Source organism: Vigna unguiculata, chromosome 1 (genome assembly GCF_037176805.1).
Source record: "Vigna unguiculata cultivar grain cowpea cultivar isolate G323 ecotype 2 chromosome 1, ASM3717680v1, whole genome shotgun sequence".
Classification (NCBI taxonomy): domain Eukaryota; kingdom Viridiplantae; phylum Streptophyta; class Magnoliopsida; order Fabales; family Fabaceae; genus Vigna; species Vigna unguiculata.
Window position 1 is genome coordinate 43,556,534 of NC_140792.1, and position 19,274 is coordinate 43,575,807.

General features: G+C 33.7%; 2 protein-coding genes across 3 annotated transcripts; both read right to left on the reverse strand.

The window, feature by feature from the left end:
• Positions 1-1,116: 1,116 nt before the first annotated feature.
• Positions 1,117-3,968, reverse strand: LOC114190999 (strigolactones hydrolase CXE15-like). The gene is made up of 2 exons (XM_028080115.2): positions 3,171-3,968; positions 1,117-1,557 (listed from the first exon to the last, which is right to left on the reverse strand). Exons 1-2 carry the CDS (start codon positions 3,845-3,847, stop codon positions 1,248-1,250), a joined length of 987 nt encoding a protein of 328 aa, XP_027935916.2. The 5' UTR covers positions 3,848-3,968; the 3' UTR covers positions 1,117-1,247.
• A 3,801-nt stretch (positions 3,969-7,769) lies between these two features.
• LOC114185869 (FAD-linked oxidases family protein) lies at positions 7,770-17,887 on the reverse strand. 2 transcript variants are annotated; one of them, XM_028073813.2, is made up of 18 exons: positions 17,584-17,882; positions 17,130-17,232; positions 16,678-16,778; positions 15,652-15,700; positions 14,708-14,800; positions 13,132-13,246; positions 12,982-13,042; positions 12,671-12,707; positions 12,536-12,597; positions 11,662-11,758; positions 10,705-10,779; positions 10,527-10,635; positions 9,916-10,025; positions 9,630-9,692; positions 9,056-9,135; positions 8,784-8,914; positions 8,594-8,637; positions 7,770-8,206 (listed from the first exon to the last, which is right to left on the reverse strand). In XM_028073813.2, exons 1-18 carry the CDS (start codon positions 17,802-17,804, stop codon positions 8,087-8,089), a joined length of 1,671 nt encoding a protein of 556 aa, XP_027929614.1. In that variant the 5' UTR covers positions 17,805-17,882; the 3' UTR covers positions 7,770-8,086. The 2 variants fall into 2 exon arrangements, 1 of the variants encoding a protein (XP_027929614.1); XR_003604911.2 differs by lacking the exon at positions 7,770-8,206 and having other exon boundaries at positions 8,784-8,909; positions 17,584-17,887.
• Positions 17,888-19,274: the final 1,387 nt, after the last annotated feature.

Genomic DNA, 19,274 nt, shown 5'->3' on the forward strand with positions numbered 1-19,274 from the left:
GTATTCATTGGTAACTAATCATCACAACTACCGATGGATGGTTCCGTAGGTACCTTTATAATTATCGACACGAAAAAATTGTCAAATTTGTCAAAAATATTCATTGGTAACTAATCATCACAACTACCGATGGATGGTTTTGTAGGTACCTTCACAATTATCGACAATCAAATTTCATTGGTAAATTTGTCAATATTTTGGGCGACTAATATCTCATCCAATCTGTTAAAGTTTCATATTATAGTGGGGGATGGGTGAGAGTAATAAGAGAAGAAGAGAAGATGAACAGGAGAATGAGAATGAAGAAAAAGAGGTGGTAGGTGAGTGAGGTGGAGCCTTTTGGGTGACGCGAAAGATTGCTGGTGACACGCGTCAGTGACGTTGAATGACAATGACACTGACAGTGGTAGTAGTGGTTGGAGTTGGAGAAGGAGGTGAAGGAAGAAGAAGACAAATAAGAGGAGCATGAGATCCTAAAATGATGAAAATGACTTGGAGTGGTGGTGGTGGTGGTAGTGCGATGACCGGTCAACGACAAGAAGGAATGAAAATAAACACAAAAAAAGAAGGAAGAGGAGGGAGAAGAAGAAAACTCAATTTTGCATTTTACTTATGGATATTACTAACATATTTACCAACAAACAATTATCTACGAATTTGAGGTTGTCCATTGATAAACTTTATCAATAACCACTTTACCGACATATTTTTGTCCATCGATAGTCCATCAGTAAACATAATTTACCGATAGATTTTTTCTATTACCGAAGTGACTGTCAATAATATGCAATTTTCTTACAATGGTGCATGTTTCATTGGCATTATTTATCTATAATGAATCCTCACTTAAACACGTTAAGATAAATGACGATACAAATAAGAGATATTCATAGATATTCTCTAATTGAAAATTTCCCCTCCAGTCTAATATAGACTAATGTGTTTATCTAATTTTTAATTTTTGACCGGGTTAGAAGAAAAGACATGCACACATTTAATTAATTTGGAAATAGCAAACCTTAAATTTATTATTATAAGGTTAATTGAAATCTTTAACTCCCTATACAATTCAAAAGTAATAGCACTAACAGCTAAGAGAGGCACTACAATCTCCAATGAGAAACTAAACGTACACCCCATAAAATTGACGGATACAGTTCCTTCCCATAACCACTTCACTGGGATAAAAGCAATAGAGAGTAATTAACCTAATTACGTAATTATCTTTGAACCCATGATGGGTCCAATCAAGTAGAAGTTTGAAGCATGAATCGTTTAAGGATTTGGATGACTTCTTGTGCAAGATGTGAAGAGTAGGAATCATGCGTGAAAAACCCATGCTCGCACCCCTCAAACTCAAGGTATTCAATGTTTTTGCCTTGCTCTTTTAACCTTCTAGCATAATCTTCTGCTCTATCCTTAAGCAATTCATTGCCACCAACTATCACCAAAATAGGATCAAGTTTCACTTCTTCAAGATTCGGGCTTCCAGCTCCAAACGGATTCGCCAATGGATGGTCTCTCGATTCTCCCAAAGGTATCGACAACCTCCAAAATCTGTTCCAAATAATAATAACCATTTATTTATTTTTAATAATGTTGGATAGGCATAACTAAGTGTTTTGTATTGTTTAATGTTAATGTTGTACACGTCACTACGTACTACACATCTTCTTTACTTCTTAATAAGAAATACAAAGTATTATCGTTTTCATATAACTTTTAATATAAACTGTTTATTAATTGCGTCTAACTTTTTCATACATTGTATTGGTCATTACGAGATGGTAACATAAAGAAGTGTGGAAAAGGGTTTAGCCAAGTGTCACCACTAATCAATCACTTTTGCCATCTTAATTTCCGAGTGTGCGGATTTTAAAACCTAACATTTCGTATTATAAATTGTAATTATTTAGCAAATAACATCTATTATATACTCTTTTTTTTCTTACAAAATCATTAAGATCTTTTATGCGAGTAAAAATTTCATTCAAATAAAAATATTTATAATATGATGAGATAAACTCTTTAACATTATTCACATATAAAATGAACAATTGTATAGTTATTTATAATGTGGTGACGTTATTTTATTTAATAAAATTCATTTGAAAACGTTAAATGTTATGTTTCCAATTTTTACATATTAAATATACAATGTCATTACTAAATTTTAATAATTAAATATTTTATTTTGTAAATGTATTCACGTGTTGCTAATAATGAAATATGTTAACGCAAAATTTATTTAAGTGTGGCGAAATTTTAAAACACTGGTAGCGCAAGTCTTAATCATCGCATATTCCTTTCCCAACAAGTGTGGTGAAAGTGGGTCCATGCATTCATAGGCATATTCATTATAACTCTGAGCCAATTCACACACAAGTGGAACCACTTCATACCATTTCTTCATTTAATTACTTTGCACATCATGTAGTAGTGATTATGATGCTATTACTATGCTTAAAAAGTGGCTCATTTCCAATAACTTGGAAATAACACAACCCTAATACTCAAACCACAAGATTGAGAAAAATAAAAGACTTTGCACAAACACAAAAGAATTTAAGAAAGTAGGTTAATTACTCAAATAAAAAATAAACATGACACTCAAGTAGATAGAAAGTTATAAATGGCCACCCTACTTGGTGTGGATTCGAGTAAAAAAATATAGAGAAAAAAACGAATATAGTAAGCTACGTGATAGAAAATAGAGAGAGAAAAATAGGATATATGTAAAATAATAAATGAAAGTAAGTATATCATCCAATAATAAGAGAATCTGTCCAAAGCATTCCAAACTTTTAGGTCCCTAAAAGGTTTATTCAGTATTTATGCAACTTTTTAATAATTGATTTGTAATAGTTAAAATCTCATCAAAGAAAAGATCATTTTCATTTCTTTTACAAGACTCTAAATTTTTTGGTATTTCATCAATTTAAAAATGTTATATCTGAGTTTATTCGAAATTAATCTTTTGATATATACAGAATGGATTAGTTAATCTGTGAAAGTTTTATATTATAGATTAAAGTTTTGGTAAGGAAAAAGAATGAAAAGTGATATATATATATATATATATATATATATATATATATATATATATATATATATATATATATATATATGATTAGGTTGGAATGAAGGGAGAAAAAAGTGCTTAGCCTCACCTGTCCAACAGCTCCAGGTTCAACATGTGCTCTGGTGGACCTTCCTCAGACTTGGTCCGAACCTCCCCGCCAAAAAACGGCGCAAACAACACGTAACCTCGTACCCGAACCGGGTCCATCTCACTCGAACCGGACCCCAGCCGAACCGCGAGGTGGTGCGCAATGTTCCCGCCAGAAGAGTCTCCAACGATAAACACGCGGTCAAAGTCAACATCACTACTGAGCCAGGCGTCCCCGGCGTTTTCATCTTCCTTCAGCCTCAGTCCCTGCCTCTGGAGCCACCTGACGGCCTCCACCGCGTCGTCCACGGCCGACGGAAGGCGGTGTTCCGGGGCGAGGCGGTAGTCCGGCGAGAGGACGACGGCGTGGAGGCCCGAGGCGAGGCGCGTGCAACAGTTGTGAATATGGGGCCACGTGCGTGAACCGAAGCAGAAGCCTCCACCGTGAAGGAAAATCACAATAGGAAGCTTGGTGGTGTTGAGTGTTATGTGTTGGGGTTTGTAGAAACGAAGAGAGAGATTGAATCGCTTGTGGAAGAGATAGTCGTTGAAGGTTACGGAGTGATCTTGAACGGCTGAAATTTTGAATTCTATATCGTTTGAACGGAAAATAGAACCGTCGCTAAAGAGTTGGAGAAAGCCCAAACAGTCCTCTACTACGTGGGGGAGAGAACCCATTGATTCTACTGATTCTGTGTTTTGCAATTTGCTTTCTTTCTGTCCATATATATATATATATGATGATAGAGAGGGATATAGTTAATGGAAAGTGGAGATACGATTTGGATTGACGCTTAATATGATTGGAACATCCTCTGTTTGGGATAAAATAGTAAAGTTAAAATTTCCAGAAAAAAGGAGATAGTGGCTAGTGATTCGGATAGACATGATTATATAAATATTGATGTTCATAAATCGCATGCCGAGCAAATTGGATGTGTGGATGTGGCGTTAGGAATCCAAGTTTAAATTTTATATTCTTTAGAAATGAGAAAATAATTCAAGTAAATTTAAATTTTATATAGATTAGAAATGAAAAAGTAGAGTATTATATAGATAAAAATCTATATATTTATTGTTTTAAGGTTTTGGATTCTTAATAGTGTCAATATCTTATATGATTAAATTCAGGTCTCGTTGATATTGTGTCTCTCCAATAAAACTATAAAGCATTTCTCTTTTATGTAACAATAGAACTCTTCAAAGAATGATAATGTACTGAATGAGAGGCAAATACGAATGAATGCAGTGATTTTGTTTGAAAATCGATGTAAAACGTCTTGTGTAGTGATATCTGTCGTACATATCCACTAGAACAGTGATACGTGTTCGATGTTGTTTTCTTGGGAAAAGGCTGTTGTTTTTGGTTTTGAGTTTAGTTTTAGGGCACAGTGATTAAAGGGTTGAAGAAGAAAGAAATGCGAGGTGTCGATAGCAGAAGTGTGAGGCTGGAAGGAAATAATAGATAAATATCAGAAGGCAATTAAAAGTGGTGGTGATTGGTGGTTTGGTTTGGCACTTGAATAATGTGGTGTTAGTGGTGGGCCAAAACCAACACATGAAAATGGCTTATCTTTGCTATTAGCCAATAACCCATTATAATACATTACATCTTAAGATGTGTTTCAAAAATCTTAATCACTTTCTTCTTTTAACTTTTTCCTATACTCAATCACATTAACGACTTAATGCTCACATTAATCCCTTAATTGCGCTAAGGTATGATTTTCGTTTACCGGTTTAATGTAATTTATTATGCTCACCTTTAATTTTCTTTAATGTCTTCCATCTAAAAGATGTTTGTAGTAATGCGTTAACCAAGAGATACATTCTACTTGTAACATATTTTGGTTTTCTTCCTCCATGATCCACAATTGGACAATAACTTCATTAAAACTAATTTTTTTGTTTTATGCAATTCCTTGTGGGGTTTAAGTTTTCATAAGAACCTACTCATACTCCTAATTTGCTGCTATATCTACATGCTCCTCCATTAAAACGAAAACAGTGACTACATAGTTCAACCCCTTATTTAAGCTCTTGTTTAATTTTTACCCACTCTATTTTGGATTGTTTTTAACATTCATACCACTTAGTATTTATACTTGCCAAAAATAACACGGTATAAAGAAAAGAGATTTGGTTATATTTTTTATTTTTTTTTAAAAAGGTATATTTTGGACCTTTTGTTAGTAGGTAGCATTGTTCTGCATCAAGGGGTTTATTTGTTCGTCATGTTATCATACTTAAATTATCCATTTTAAGCCATGAAATGTGTGTCCATTAGGAAGGCAACCATGATTGTTAACTTTACGAGCAATAGACAAGGAACAAAACAAATAAAACATTTTTGTTTCTTTCTTAAGTATTGTCAGAGAAGGAAATTATCCTCAGATTCTGACACTGTTATGATTTAGATATGTTTCAAACAATTATTTTCTCTATGATAAGCTTAAGTTTTCTTCTAAAATCATTGTTCACTTGAAGTTCTTTGTTGAATTTATTGCGTTTTATTTCATAATCAATAACTAGTTGGCATGAGTTTTACTCCTCATTAGTGATTTACTCATTTTATTGTAGATAGATATGTGTTATGATTCATCCGAATCAATAATCATCTATTATTACCTACAAACTATACGGATATAGTTTTTTTCAGATAAAATTCTGTACCAGGAGAACAAGTCTGAAGAGAATCTTCAACTTTTAAAGCCAACCTCCTCAAATTTTGTTTTGTCATGTTCTTTCTCATCGTTATCAATGTCTCTTCTCTTCTTGTCACGGCTCACCCATTCCATTGGTCAATGGGCCATTTTCTGAGTCGCAATAAAAATAGTGTTCTACTATTTTAGTTGCATGCACCACACCTTTTCTAAAAAACAAAAGAGAAGAGGAGGAAGGACCAAGTAGGTGCCTCTATTCCTTGTGACGTATGGACCCTATTGGAAAAGTGGAGGGAGATGTGTCTCTATTGGAATGAAAATCATATGCTAAAAGAAAGGTATAATATTATTAATGATAAAACACGAGTGTCAGAGTACAAGGAAGATGAGTATCAATTGGTGACATAGTGATAGAATCATTTCTTCAAACACCTTATCCTCATCTTATTATATACAAGATAAACTTACCCAAATAGATTAGTCTGAACCATTTTGCGGTTCTAGTTGTTAACCTTAAAATTGCTCATCATTTATGCATAGTGATACAAATCCAAAATTTTCAACTTGTGTAAACCAGAATAATGCAACTCTAAACAAGGTATAACTATCGTATGTCATGATACTGCTAATATTATCTCTTACGTTATCTTGATTCTTGGACATGATTTTGAAGAATTAATTTGTGTCACATACATCATTCTAAATCTACATTAAGTAGAAAATACGTTCATGTAAATCTTGTTAAGAATAATACATCACAACTTAATGAAGTTCTACATAAATTTTCCACAATAGTTAAAAATATATTGCTAACAACTTTTTAAGTTTTTACAATTTGAAAACATCACTTGTGAACAACTATTATTAGTATAATCGGGGACCCTGTGTTGAAACATGTAAAATGTAATATTAGATATACAATTTTTTTCCACTAACACTTCTAGGAAAAAAAGTTTTTTTTTTCACGAGCTAAAATAGCTTTATTATAATAAAACAAATGGATAAATATACTTAAAAACTTTTTAATTACGGGGTGCTAATTGTAATTCATAGAGCCTAATGTCCCCCCTCAACTCACCTTTACCCCCAAATATCATTAAATTTACAGTTTAAAATATGTTCAATTGTTAAATGGTACGAGACATTGTTTAAATTAGAAGAGATTTTATACGATTTTCCCCTTCCCTTTTAATCGCAATACAAAAAAAGTATTTTTAAAATTATTTTTATCTATAAAACGAGTCAGTGAATTATGTACAATGGGAAGTTCTTTCTTTTGGCATTTTCTTTTTCTTTTTGCGTGGCCGTAAAGATGAGATTTGAAGTAAAAAATAAGCTTAGATAGTGAATTACATATATTTCCTTCTAATTTTGTATGATGATATTCCTCGGATAATAGAAACGAAAATCCGTTTGAGTTCTTTACCCTGATTAAAACTTTAGACTTTTTATATACATGTAAAATAGTTTTGTTTCTTGCATGTAAATCATTCACAATAGCTTTGCCAAATTGAATGTCAGAGCATATCACAATATTCTTTAAAAGTGTAATATATAACACGTGCGTATTGTGGTAATTATATAACTATCTACCACCAACTCATTTTTATTTATCCAAATCATTTACCTAAACTGAGAAACTTTTCACTCATTTTAAGCTATTTCAACTCTTTTTCATCAAATTCAAACAATCTCGTTTCCCCCTTTATTTCTCTTTCTTTCATTTTCCACTCCCTCATTTTTCATCCTCTCATTCAAACAAATGCTCTTTAAACATCACTGTGCAAAGGAGAGAAAAAAACTATACGAATTAAAGTTAAATTTCACTTCATTTCATTTGTGAAAAAATGAAGTTGTGTCAATGGAAAGGGGAGAATGACTATGTACCATATATATCATATGGTCTGAAATGAGGGGAGGGAGTATTATCAAGCATATTAAAGTTAAATTTCACTTCATTTCATTTGTGAAAAAATGAAGTTGTGTCAATGGAAAGGGGAGAATGACTGTGTACCATATATATCATATGGTCTGAAATGAGGGGAGGGAGTATTATTAAGCATCTTACATAGAAATATTGACATACGAGAGGACATAAACTCCAAAAATGGCCAGAAAATAACGGGGAGCAGCATGGCCTTATATAGTAAAAAATAAATTCTACGGATATGGCTTGATGCTTAGAAGCAGTGATTTTGATAAATTTATCCATGATTGTTGTACCACGAACTTACTTCTTGGAGGAACGGTACTACTAGAAACAAACATGGGGAGGAATGAGCTTTCCTGGATTCATGATATTGTTGGGATCCAGGACTGATTTTATTTTTTTCATTGTCCTCAATGCTTCCACTCCGAGTTCTTCTTCAAGATACTGCATAAAGTACACTTTCAGAGCGAAATTATAATTATAAAATATATGGAATACTACATTTGAAAATAAAATACGCTCTTACAGAACCATAAACCATCAAAACAAGATTGTCTCTCGACAATCTTTCTGGGTAAATTATGATTCATAATAACAACCACTGCGGAAAACATGATCGGCTTATTTCTTGTTTATCTTAATATAAAACAAGGCATTCATTCTGCGGCCGCCGAGCAGTCAGATTACTGTCAAAGATTGTTTTCTAAAGCTAATAGCCTAAAGACACCATATAGTTTTTAAGATTTATTAGATTAAGCAACATTCGGAAATTTCATAAGTAACGGAAACCACGCGTAGATCTTTAAAGAATCACAGATATTAGTGCAGTACCTTCATTTTTCCAGTGCCAACACCGTGTTCACCAGTACAAGTTCCTGTTTGGAAGAACCATAAGCGAATTTCAAAATTACAACGGCTTTACTGACATTATGACTTTTAGAAGAAAAACACAGAATATTAAAAGGCACCTGAAATACAGACTAACAGGCAACAGCTAGAGTCAACAAGTTAATGATAATACCTTCCAATGACAAGGCCGCATGAACCATAAATTGGTTGAGTCTCTCTGCCTCCCGCCGCTGTTCTTCTTGGCTAGGATCAAATAGAATAACAGTGTGGAAATTACCATCACCAGCATGAGCAATTACTGTGCTGGCAGGGGGACACAATACATACACGCATTGATCATTAGTGTGTTTGATCATCCACCATCATCAGGTAACATGAATTATGACCAATAGAATTTAAGTCCAGTATCCAGAATCAAATAACTCTGATCATGATCAGACTTACCAAACTAGTGGTGATGCATCCAGCTCCTTTTTAGACCTTGAAATTAAATCACCAAGGTGAGATAAAGGAACACATACATCCTGCGGGTGTTAAATTACCACCCCACAAAAAAGAAAAGAAAAAGGTCCTCAGAAAAACATAAATGCAATGGGAAGTCTAGAACAGGTGGAACTCTTCTCATTCAAAAAACTTGGAAAATCCAAACATATTCAAATGCAAGTTTAAAAACGCTTCATTTCCCATGCTTTCTCTTTCAGGTCTTCACACAAGCATTCTATTCATTTGACCTTGGGACTAACATGAAGATTACAGAGAGGCCAGGCAGCTCAGCTAAATCTTATAAAAAATTATTGTGTGAAAGAAAAAAATTGCTGTCATTCTATTTCCCCATCAACAAGTACGTGCACTGATATCCACATTGACTTGGTTTGATATGTATATCTTCACTTGAAATCAGATCAATGTATATATATTTTTATAATATGAAATTCTTTAGTTGTTTCCTATCAACTAGCATATAATTAAACACTGTAAAAAATAAATTAAGATGTATAATATTTCATTACTAACTCACTGAAATCATTGCCTCCAGATCAGGTTCCATTGCAAAGCAAGCCCAGAGTGCCTCTTTCCTTACCTGTACGAGAACAGAGCATATTGACCTAAATGTACAAGTGAATAGTAATACAGACTAATTGATAATGAGGTCAGCCTCAGTGAATAAGACAGAATAAATAGAGTAACATTGAAAGATGCTATAAAAGAACTAAGTTTACTAGCTGTGGATGGATTTGAACAAACATTGGGTTCAGGGGATGGCAGTGGAGGAAGCTAAGCATAATAAAGGAATAAACTACTACCTTCCAAAGTTCTTTTTTTGCTTCAGGCTCTTCTGCAAATACAAAATCTGAGCCATTGTGCTCAGAAACAATTTTCCGAACAATTTGTGTTTGCTCACGTGCATATGCCTCTGAAAAAAAAAAATATATATATATATATACACACACACACACACCAAGTTAGGTATTACATTTATGAAAGTATAGAGCATCCAATTTAAAGGGCAGTACATTATTGTTGACGTGAATACTGTAATTAGCTTATTCCATAGACAACATTCGACTTTTTCTCTTTCATACTAAGCCATAACTATTACATTTATCATGCTACAAGATTTGTTTTGCCCTTGATATTTTACAGTAAGCCACATATGGTGGAAGAACACAAGGCCATAAGAACCTCATATTGGAATCCCATATTTCATATGTGGGAGTAAAATCTCATACCTTGCAATTGGATCCTAACATTACCAAATCTTCCAAGAAAAATCTGAATTTTCTCATACATTTGAAGAATGTGATTTGAAATGCTATGAGTTTTGATCTATGATATTTAATATATTCAAAAAATATATTCTATGCCAAGCAACAATTTGAAATTACACCAATAAGAAGAATATGAAAGGACTAACCTGTTCCTATAAATTCAAACATTAAGGTTGGACATTCAGGCAAATTTTTCCCATTAGCAATATTGATAGCTTTCACTTGAACTTCATCCAGTAGCTCTACCCTTGACACCTAACCCCCATAAACAGCAACTCGTAATTGGATAGAGAGAAATATTGATATTCCAATCCAGAATCCTACCTGTACACCAGACCTCATTGTGGCAATAGCAACATCTGCTGCATCCTTCACAGAAGGAAAATTGCACATTGCAACCTGTGCATTTTGATTAGTCAAATAACCCATATGATTCTGATCAGATACACATAGCAACAAATACAAATGTACTCTTGCAGAATAAAACATATATGAGTTATCTGAATAAATATCCCCTCATGCACCATCTAAATAAAAAGTCACCGCCAGTGAAAATAAAGAACCATGGCTCAAAAGCATTTTTCACCCTATGGTCATATGACAATATTGTTCAAATAAACTGACTTCTTGTTTTATATCTCTAATCGCCAATTCCAAAATTTTATGAAATACAACAGGCAAGTACCAACAGACAATAAGTGAGAAAATGGAAATTCAACTCATAATACAAGTGGATCAGCTGCTAAGATTTCCTAAAAGTTGAGATTGATATGGAAAATGAACCCACAGAAACTTAATTTAACAGAACAACAACGTGAATAATTAAACTAAATCAATAGTTTTATTACTTTTATATAACTTTAGGTAATTGAAAGAGTGAACGTGTACTCTTCCAAGACCTTGGACTGGCCCAAGAGCTTGAAGTGGCCATGTACGAAAGTTGCAGGAGGAAGAAACACAAGGCAGTGGAAAAGGTATAAAGCAATTTTCAGAGGAACCTTTAGTGGGGGTAAGGGGGAGAGACGTCTAAATATTGGATGCTGCACTATTTAATCATGAACTGCTGTTTGTAAATTAAAAACATCCCAGGATAGAAACTAGAAACACAACATTACTATCCAAATTTAAAATTTAGAAGAACACAGCTTGCATTGATACATATCAAGGATCAAAACCAACATTAAAAAGAGAATGTAATATACAATTTAGTATGTTCATCCCAATAACAAAGTTCAATGGACCATATCAAATTTGAGAAAAGGATTAAGTTAATCAATGTACCACTGAATGCTGAGGAATTTTCTGAAGCCGCAGGGTTACTTCTGTTATAAGACCAAGTGTTCCTTCACTTCCAATCATCAAGCGGGTCAAGTCATACCTAAAATATATAGTTTGAAGGAAAAATTCAGTAGCTTAGCTTGCAATTACACAGTCCCAAGAGGGATTCTTTGAAGAATTTTGCAATGTATTGCATGGGAGTTGTGTTTCTTGCTCCATGAGAAAAAGGATATGTTTACAGATGTTAGGATTTCACAACGCCTGATGGTATGATCAATGTAATCATTATTAGGCTTGGATATTCTTCATATTACAAGCTATTTCTAAGATTTTGTTAAACCTTAAACCCAAATTATAAAAGTTGAAGCAGTAATAAATGTTTGGACATATGATGGCATAAGTGAAAATTTTTCAATGCAGTTTATATCCAGGTTTGACATTTAACTCTGCAGATTTTCTGATTCCTAGTGAACAAATTGACCAAGCATATTCAAGATGAAGTGTCTTGGCGAATTGTTTTGCTAATGACATTGTTTTGAGGATGGGTGCTAGAGTTGGAGTTGCAGGGAAATGCTTTGGAGACCGAGAATTTCAATTGAGAACATCAGACAAAATTTATTGATTTTATGTCATCAAATACTAGAAAAGTCATCATAATCGACGGAGGGACTGTTAAGGATGTCAAATATCGTATCCAAGAAGGATAAATGATGTAGAGAAGTGTCTTGGTCAATTTATTGTTTTGTTGATAGAATTTGCCAAATATTTTTCTCTTTCTAGTTCAATCATACTAACCCAACCTCTTGGAAAGCACACCAAAGAGTAAAAATTATAAGTGAAATGAATTAATAGCTAAAGGGAACAAAATGAAACAGACCCTGCAGCACTCTTCCTGGCACGTGATGCAGTCTTCACAATGTCTCCATTGGCAAGAACCACCTGGAATACACATTGCACAATAAATAGAGCATCACATCAATACATTAGAAACCAAAAATTGGGATTAACAAACCTTTAGACTGATGACATTATCGCGCATAGTTCCATACCTACAAAATTTTAAGGGGAACCATTATGCTCAGTAAGATGGAACATTTTTATAGTTTTTTTTAACAGTTTTCATAAGATCAGGAAATGTTGAATTAGGGAATTGCATCAACATTAAGCTTAGTTATTTTAAGCAATAAGCCTCAAGTAAAAGACCTTCAAACCAAATATTTGACCTTATAAGGAGACGAGTGGCAACAACCAAGATGAAACATTTAAACCAGCATGTACCAGTGTGTTCCAATGACAAATGATAATATGCATCAGGGTGACTACCTCACAGCTAATGAACCAGAGCAACGTGTAGCACACATGCCTCCAATGCTAGCACCAGGACCTGCTTGTAACAAATAAAAATTTAACTTAAAATATTAAGCCTCTTTGACCTTCAACTATCAGAGATATCCTGAGTCATAACCAACTAACCTGGATCAAGTGGAAAAAATAGTCCATAAGGTTCCAAATACTCATTAAGCTCCATCCATCCAATGCCAGGCTCAACAACAACATCCATGTCATCAACATGTAATGCTTTCACAGTCTAGATTATACCACTACACAGTGTAAGTATGACAGATAAAGTGAAATTCACTTATTTGCATCCCACTTAGTACCTATATGCACACATGATTATATTCTGTATTCTGCATGTGTAAATACAGGATTAAGTGTACTTACACAACACAGTGTAAGTATAACAGCTAAAGTGAAATTCACTTATTTGCATCCCACTCAGTACCTATATGCACACATGATTATATTCTGTATTCTGCATGTGCAAATACATGATTAAGTGTACTGTCTACATAACGGTGCAAGCCAATAAACAATATTACTCTAATGATACTACAATAATCATCAAAAAAATATACAGTTGCTGAATCTAACAAGAACTTCTGTACTCCAAATTCAATTAATTAGCAAGAAATAGATGCAACAGAATGGCTTTAGAGTTTTGTGATGATGATGCAAAAATTATTTCCATAATTTCTAATAACATATAAAACAATAATGCATTGATTAATGTGTTCGTAGAAAAACCTCTAGCATTCTACAATGGTGATGGTCAATGCATATTACAGTTCAGCACAACATTAAAACTATGTATTCCATGGGTTGACAAATATAATTCTTAAATTTTACAGAAAAGGAAGCATAAAAAAATAATATTTGAAAATATATAACAATTTGGATTGTCTTGAACCCAAAATACCAAAAGTTTTAAGCTATTAGGTGAGTGCACATAAATGGTTTTACATGGCATCTCTGACAAATATTATGATAAGGCAAGAAGATATTTAGGCCACAAAGAAAAAGCATATAACCTCTATGAGCTCTCAACTCTACCCTAAAGGCAACAAAATTAAGAATACATCTGAGATCAATTCAATACAAGCCTTAACTTTTATTTCAGAGGGGAAAAATACTCCTTAGAACTAAATACAAGTGTGTAAAATTGCTTCCTGTTTTGCAGACTGAAGACAACTCCACAGGCAGGTACAATAATGCACTTTCCATAAAAAAAAAAAGTCAATTCTCTTTGTATTTAACCTTATGGAGAATGGTCGGGTGAGTGCTTATAGTCTTGCATCAAAAAGAACATGCTCAATTCCAACAAAGGACGTCTTATTTGTTCACAGGAGGAGTAGAATTTTTCATGAAGGATGAGAATGAAATGGAAAAGGAAGAGTAAGATTTCTTCCAGAAAAAATGAGAACCAAAAGGGCAACGTAAAAATTGAAATCTATGGATTTAATACCCATTCCAAGCCAATAAAGGTGTCTTCAACTTTCTACAAGTCTATTGTGCCTGATTTAATCTCAAACATATCAAAGACAAGTTGTCTTCAGCAACTCTAAAGCAGACATGGGGCCAAATTGGCCTTACAAGAGTTTTGCCATAGTCCATTAGAATCAAATATATACTTCATAATTCATAATTATCGCATACCACTAATAATTATATGCAGATATTATACTATCATAATTGAACATGCACATACTTTCATTAATGACATGTCAATGCAAACCCCTCCATGAGGGGATAAGGTGTGACCCTCGATTGATGTAGCTCCACCATATGGTACAATAGGAACCTGTTCACCAAAAGTTATTTTAAATGAAACAGAGAAAAAATAAAAAACTAAATTACAGATATTAGTTTCTCAACATCACAATCATTATTTATTATTAACTTCATTGATCAAAAGGCACTCTACTAGCCTGCCATATAACTGCGTGATTTAAAATTTAAATTGTTAGGTAGTGGTCATGGCATGTCTTTTTTGTCTTTATAATGTAAGTTCAAATAATATGTCTAACTTAGCAATAAAAGAACTCAATACTACTAGAAGAAGCAGATGACATGGTTTAAACCATTTGCAGATGCTTTAATACAAGTAAACCAAAAGAAATGATAAATGTAGTACAAAAACATTGTGCAATCAGATGAACCATCTTGATGAATTAGTTGGGTGGCTAAAAAAAAAGAATTATACTTTGGATTGTGACCATTGGATGAAGCAGTCCAATGAGACCCATTATGCCTTCGAAAAACTGCTGGGGTATCACAATAGACATATATGGTTGCAACAAAGATAGAGAAGATAAATTCATAATTGAATATAAGGTGAAAGAAACATATATGTATTTGATGAAAGGATTATAGTCTTGTTTGAGAACTAGACAAAAAAAAAAAGACTGGACCAATTTCGTTATGATGAAAACAAAAATAAATTCCAAACACAACAATTCAAGTATGAAGGGGCAGGAGAAATAAAGGTTTCTTTTTAAGGGAGAAAAATAAACACAGAAGTTGTGATGAAAAAGCAGGGTCAAGAGATATATAGATTTGGTTTGATCCAAATGCCTTTATTATGAAATGTTAAGGCAAAGCAATAACCTAGAACATGCTAAACAACGTTTGTTGAGTTAGAACAACTTGAACCTTATGAATGTTACATAAGTTGACGACCTTAGATACCTCCTCTTCAGATCTGCAAATAAGAGTACAGTGCAAGAAAATAAATACATGCGGATGCTTTAACTTCTACCACAAGAATGTATCCACAATATTTTAAAAACCTCTCCTACTCTCCCTTGTTCAAGTATTAACTATTTAGAAATATGAGAAGTCTTTTTGATATATTGTAATTGTATGTAAAAAATGATAGACAGGTTAGACAAAAATTTTGAAATCAACAATATGACACATCAGAAAGTCATTACATCTCACATAAGCATTTGCACGTAACAAATGTCCTGAAATATCTTAATGAAATGGGATATTAGACATAAAAGCCCTAAATTCATGTAAATAAAAATATATAGCTCTGCAAGGGTTCAGAGGCCTGATGGAAATGAACCAATTTACCAATCTGCAAATATCCAGATTGACCAATGTTGTGCAGAAAATTATTTTAATAAAGAAATTAACCTCGTTATACCAGAACTGTCTGTTTTCAAACAGCATTCAGCATTCAGGTCAAACGTAGAAAAAATAAATACTTGTTTTAAGGTAGAAAAACACCACAAGCAAAAAGTTATAGCATCATGGCTGCATCAGCATATGATATATCAAAGTGATATTCAGGATACAGGCATCTAACATCACTGGGTCCAATTGCTCTGATGATCACCTACTATATTATAACTGTCACAATGTTACAACTCCACTTGAGAAATACAACACACTATCAGCATAGCTTAGCAGCAAGTATTTTCAATAGTTTTATTTTGATAATCGTAATGGAAAGAAAGAACAACATAATTTAAGTCTCTTCAAAACAATAATATTTGGAAGAACACTGCAACAGAAACTTCCAAGGTCTTTCTCAATGCAAGTAACAAATTGTGATATAGTTAAAATTTAATAGGGCAATGCAATCACTGCAACATTGCAAAAACAATGATCAGATGAACGACGAAGCAAACAGAAATTTCACCCAAAGCTTCAATTTCGTGTATGTCTCACCTTGGATAAACGATCACATCTGGGATATTAACAGCCTTGTGAAAGCTGTTTTGTGGTTTTCCATGGATATATCTTTCGTCATAATCAACTGATATGTTATCCTGTAGGAATGAAACATTATAACAATGCAGGTTGACAATCACAAGGTAGAAGTTCCAAAACAATTGCTCATTTAGTTTGACTTCATTCAGAACACACTAAAAGTATTCGTGAGCGCTAACTAACAACCAACCAATGAAAAAGTAAAACTAGCCTGCCTTCCAAAACACATACCAAGTTTCACAAATTAGAATGTAAGTTGTAACTAAACCACCAGACAAGAAATAGCAAGAACTACGAGAAATTTTCAAATATAATTGATCATCAAATTATAACCGACCGAATGATTTCAAAGCCTGTCTTTCCTATGAGCACATTTACAGAATATTAAGAGAAGCCAACATATGCTGTACCTGACAGATGATTTTCAACTCCTCAAGAAGCTCCCTCGGAAATTCCTTCTGCGATCCCTTAACAACGTATTGCGTGCTACCTTTGCCCCCAACATTCACACCTCTAACATCCGTGATCAAACAATTACTTGATTAATCGAGACTATTCACAACTAACTAGTAACTACTCTTTAAACCATTACAAAAACATAACAGTTCTCGTATCCACACGGAAGTATCAGAATCAGTTCATGCATGCTTAGAAGTTCCTAGTAGCATATCCTTCAAAATAAAAAACAACTACGGCCGTAACTCTATAATCTCTAAAAAAAAGACGAGAGAGTAAGCACATATAATATCATATCACTAAATCATGTTAGGTTTTCACAGCACACGTGTCGTCTGAATTCATAAGCGACGAACGAGTAATAATCGATGAATTCAAATTGAGGCATTAAATTTGGGAGAAGAGAACCTGTCGGAGTCGCAGAAGGAGGGACTGAAGTGTGGATGAAGAGCAAGTGATCCAGCGGAAAGAGCGAGAGCGAAAGGAAGCAGAGAGGTTGAGCGTGCATTCCTGGTAGAGTCGTTGTTGAAGACGGTGGGTGCGTATTTATTGTGGAGAGTGCGGTAGCGATGGAAGAACTTGGAGGAAGAAGAACGTAAGCGAAAGAACCATGACGAGAAATTTGACATGATAAGGGTAGTTCTATCTTTTCTCCCCAATTCTATTTCTAATTTTTAGCTACACTTTGTTTTTTTGTCTATTGTCTTCATCGGATCTATGTCTGTGCTGCTTCTTACTAATGATGAAGTTAATTTAAGAAAATCAATCGTTAAAACCAATCTACATTTTCACTTATTGAATTTATTTTACTTCTTATAAGAAATAAAAATTCATAATATTCTGGACAAACAATGTCTAAGCAACAAAGAATATAATTGTTTACATTCTGTCATCTTCATCCAGAAAACAAACTGGTGACATTTTCGTATTAAACAATTAGATTCTATAAGAATTTATAAAAAATAACTATCATGTTCAATATTAATGTTATTTTAGAATGAGTTAATTAATAGGATGTGATAATTGGTGGCGTGTTTTTTATTTATCTCATAAACAACAATATTTGGACAAAAGTAACCGAACATCGTTTTCCTTAAAACTAACTTTTGTAAATTACAAAAGATAACTAAGTTATTTGGAAGATTAGTCTTTGCAAATATTTTGTAATAACTGTACTGAATGACCTATCGGTACATCGGCCTAATGGGCCAAACCCAAGAGGTCACAGGCTGCTAGTTACGGATAGACCTTGTAGCAGAGTTTGAGGCGACCGACCCATCGATCAGACGAGTTAAACACCTTTGATCGTTTGAAACTACTCACCCATAAAAGATAATCCGTCAGGTCGTGTGACCATCGGTCGGTCGGTCAAGTGGAAAACTTGGATCAATCAGCCAGATTAATTCAAAAAAACAAGTCAGTAATCATGATTAGAGCTGTCAAAATGGGTTGGAATCTGCAAGCTAACCCGGCTCACCACGGGTTCGGATTAGGTTGAAATTTTTTTACAAATTTTAATACGGGTTGATTTTTTACCCGGCTCATTTAGAACCCGACTCATCCGGGTTGAACCCGTGGTGAGCGTGGTGAGCCGGGTTGGCTCACCAACCCATAGATAAAAGGATTACACAAGTGTTTTTTATTAAGTTGAGTTTTACATTTAGGACATGTTAGGTTTTTTTTTCCAACACATAAATAATTTGTATTTTTTTTTATTTTGGTTTGTATTTAGATTGTATTAAAGTTTATTTAGATTTTAATTAGAATTATAATTTAGTTTTGACTTAAAATAAAATAAAAAAAATTATATTTTTTTTAATTAAGTGAACCCGTGAGCCAACCCGTTTAACCTGCCAACTCGTGGTGGATCGAGCAGGGTTCAAATTTTTTTGGCTTGCTAAAAAGTGAGTCGGGTTGGGTTGGCTCACTAAATCATAACCTGTGGTGGGTCGAGTCAGATCGGGTCGAGTTACCCGTTTTGACAGCTCTAATCATGATTAAGAGACCATTGAGCCGTGATTAAGGAGCCCTAATTACAGGTCCACACCGAAAACTATAAATAGGGACCAAAGTAGGTTTGTGAGGATTTTTAATTCGCA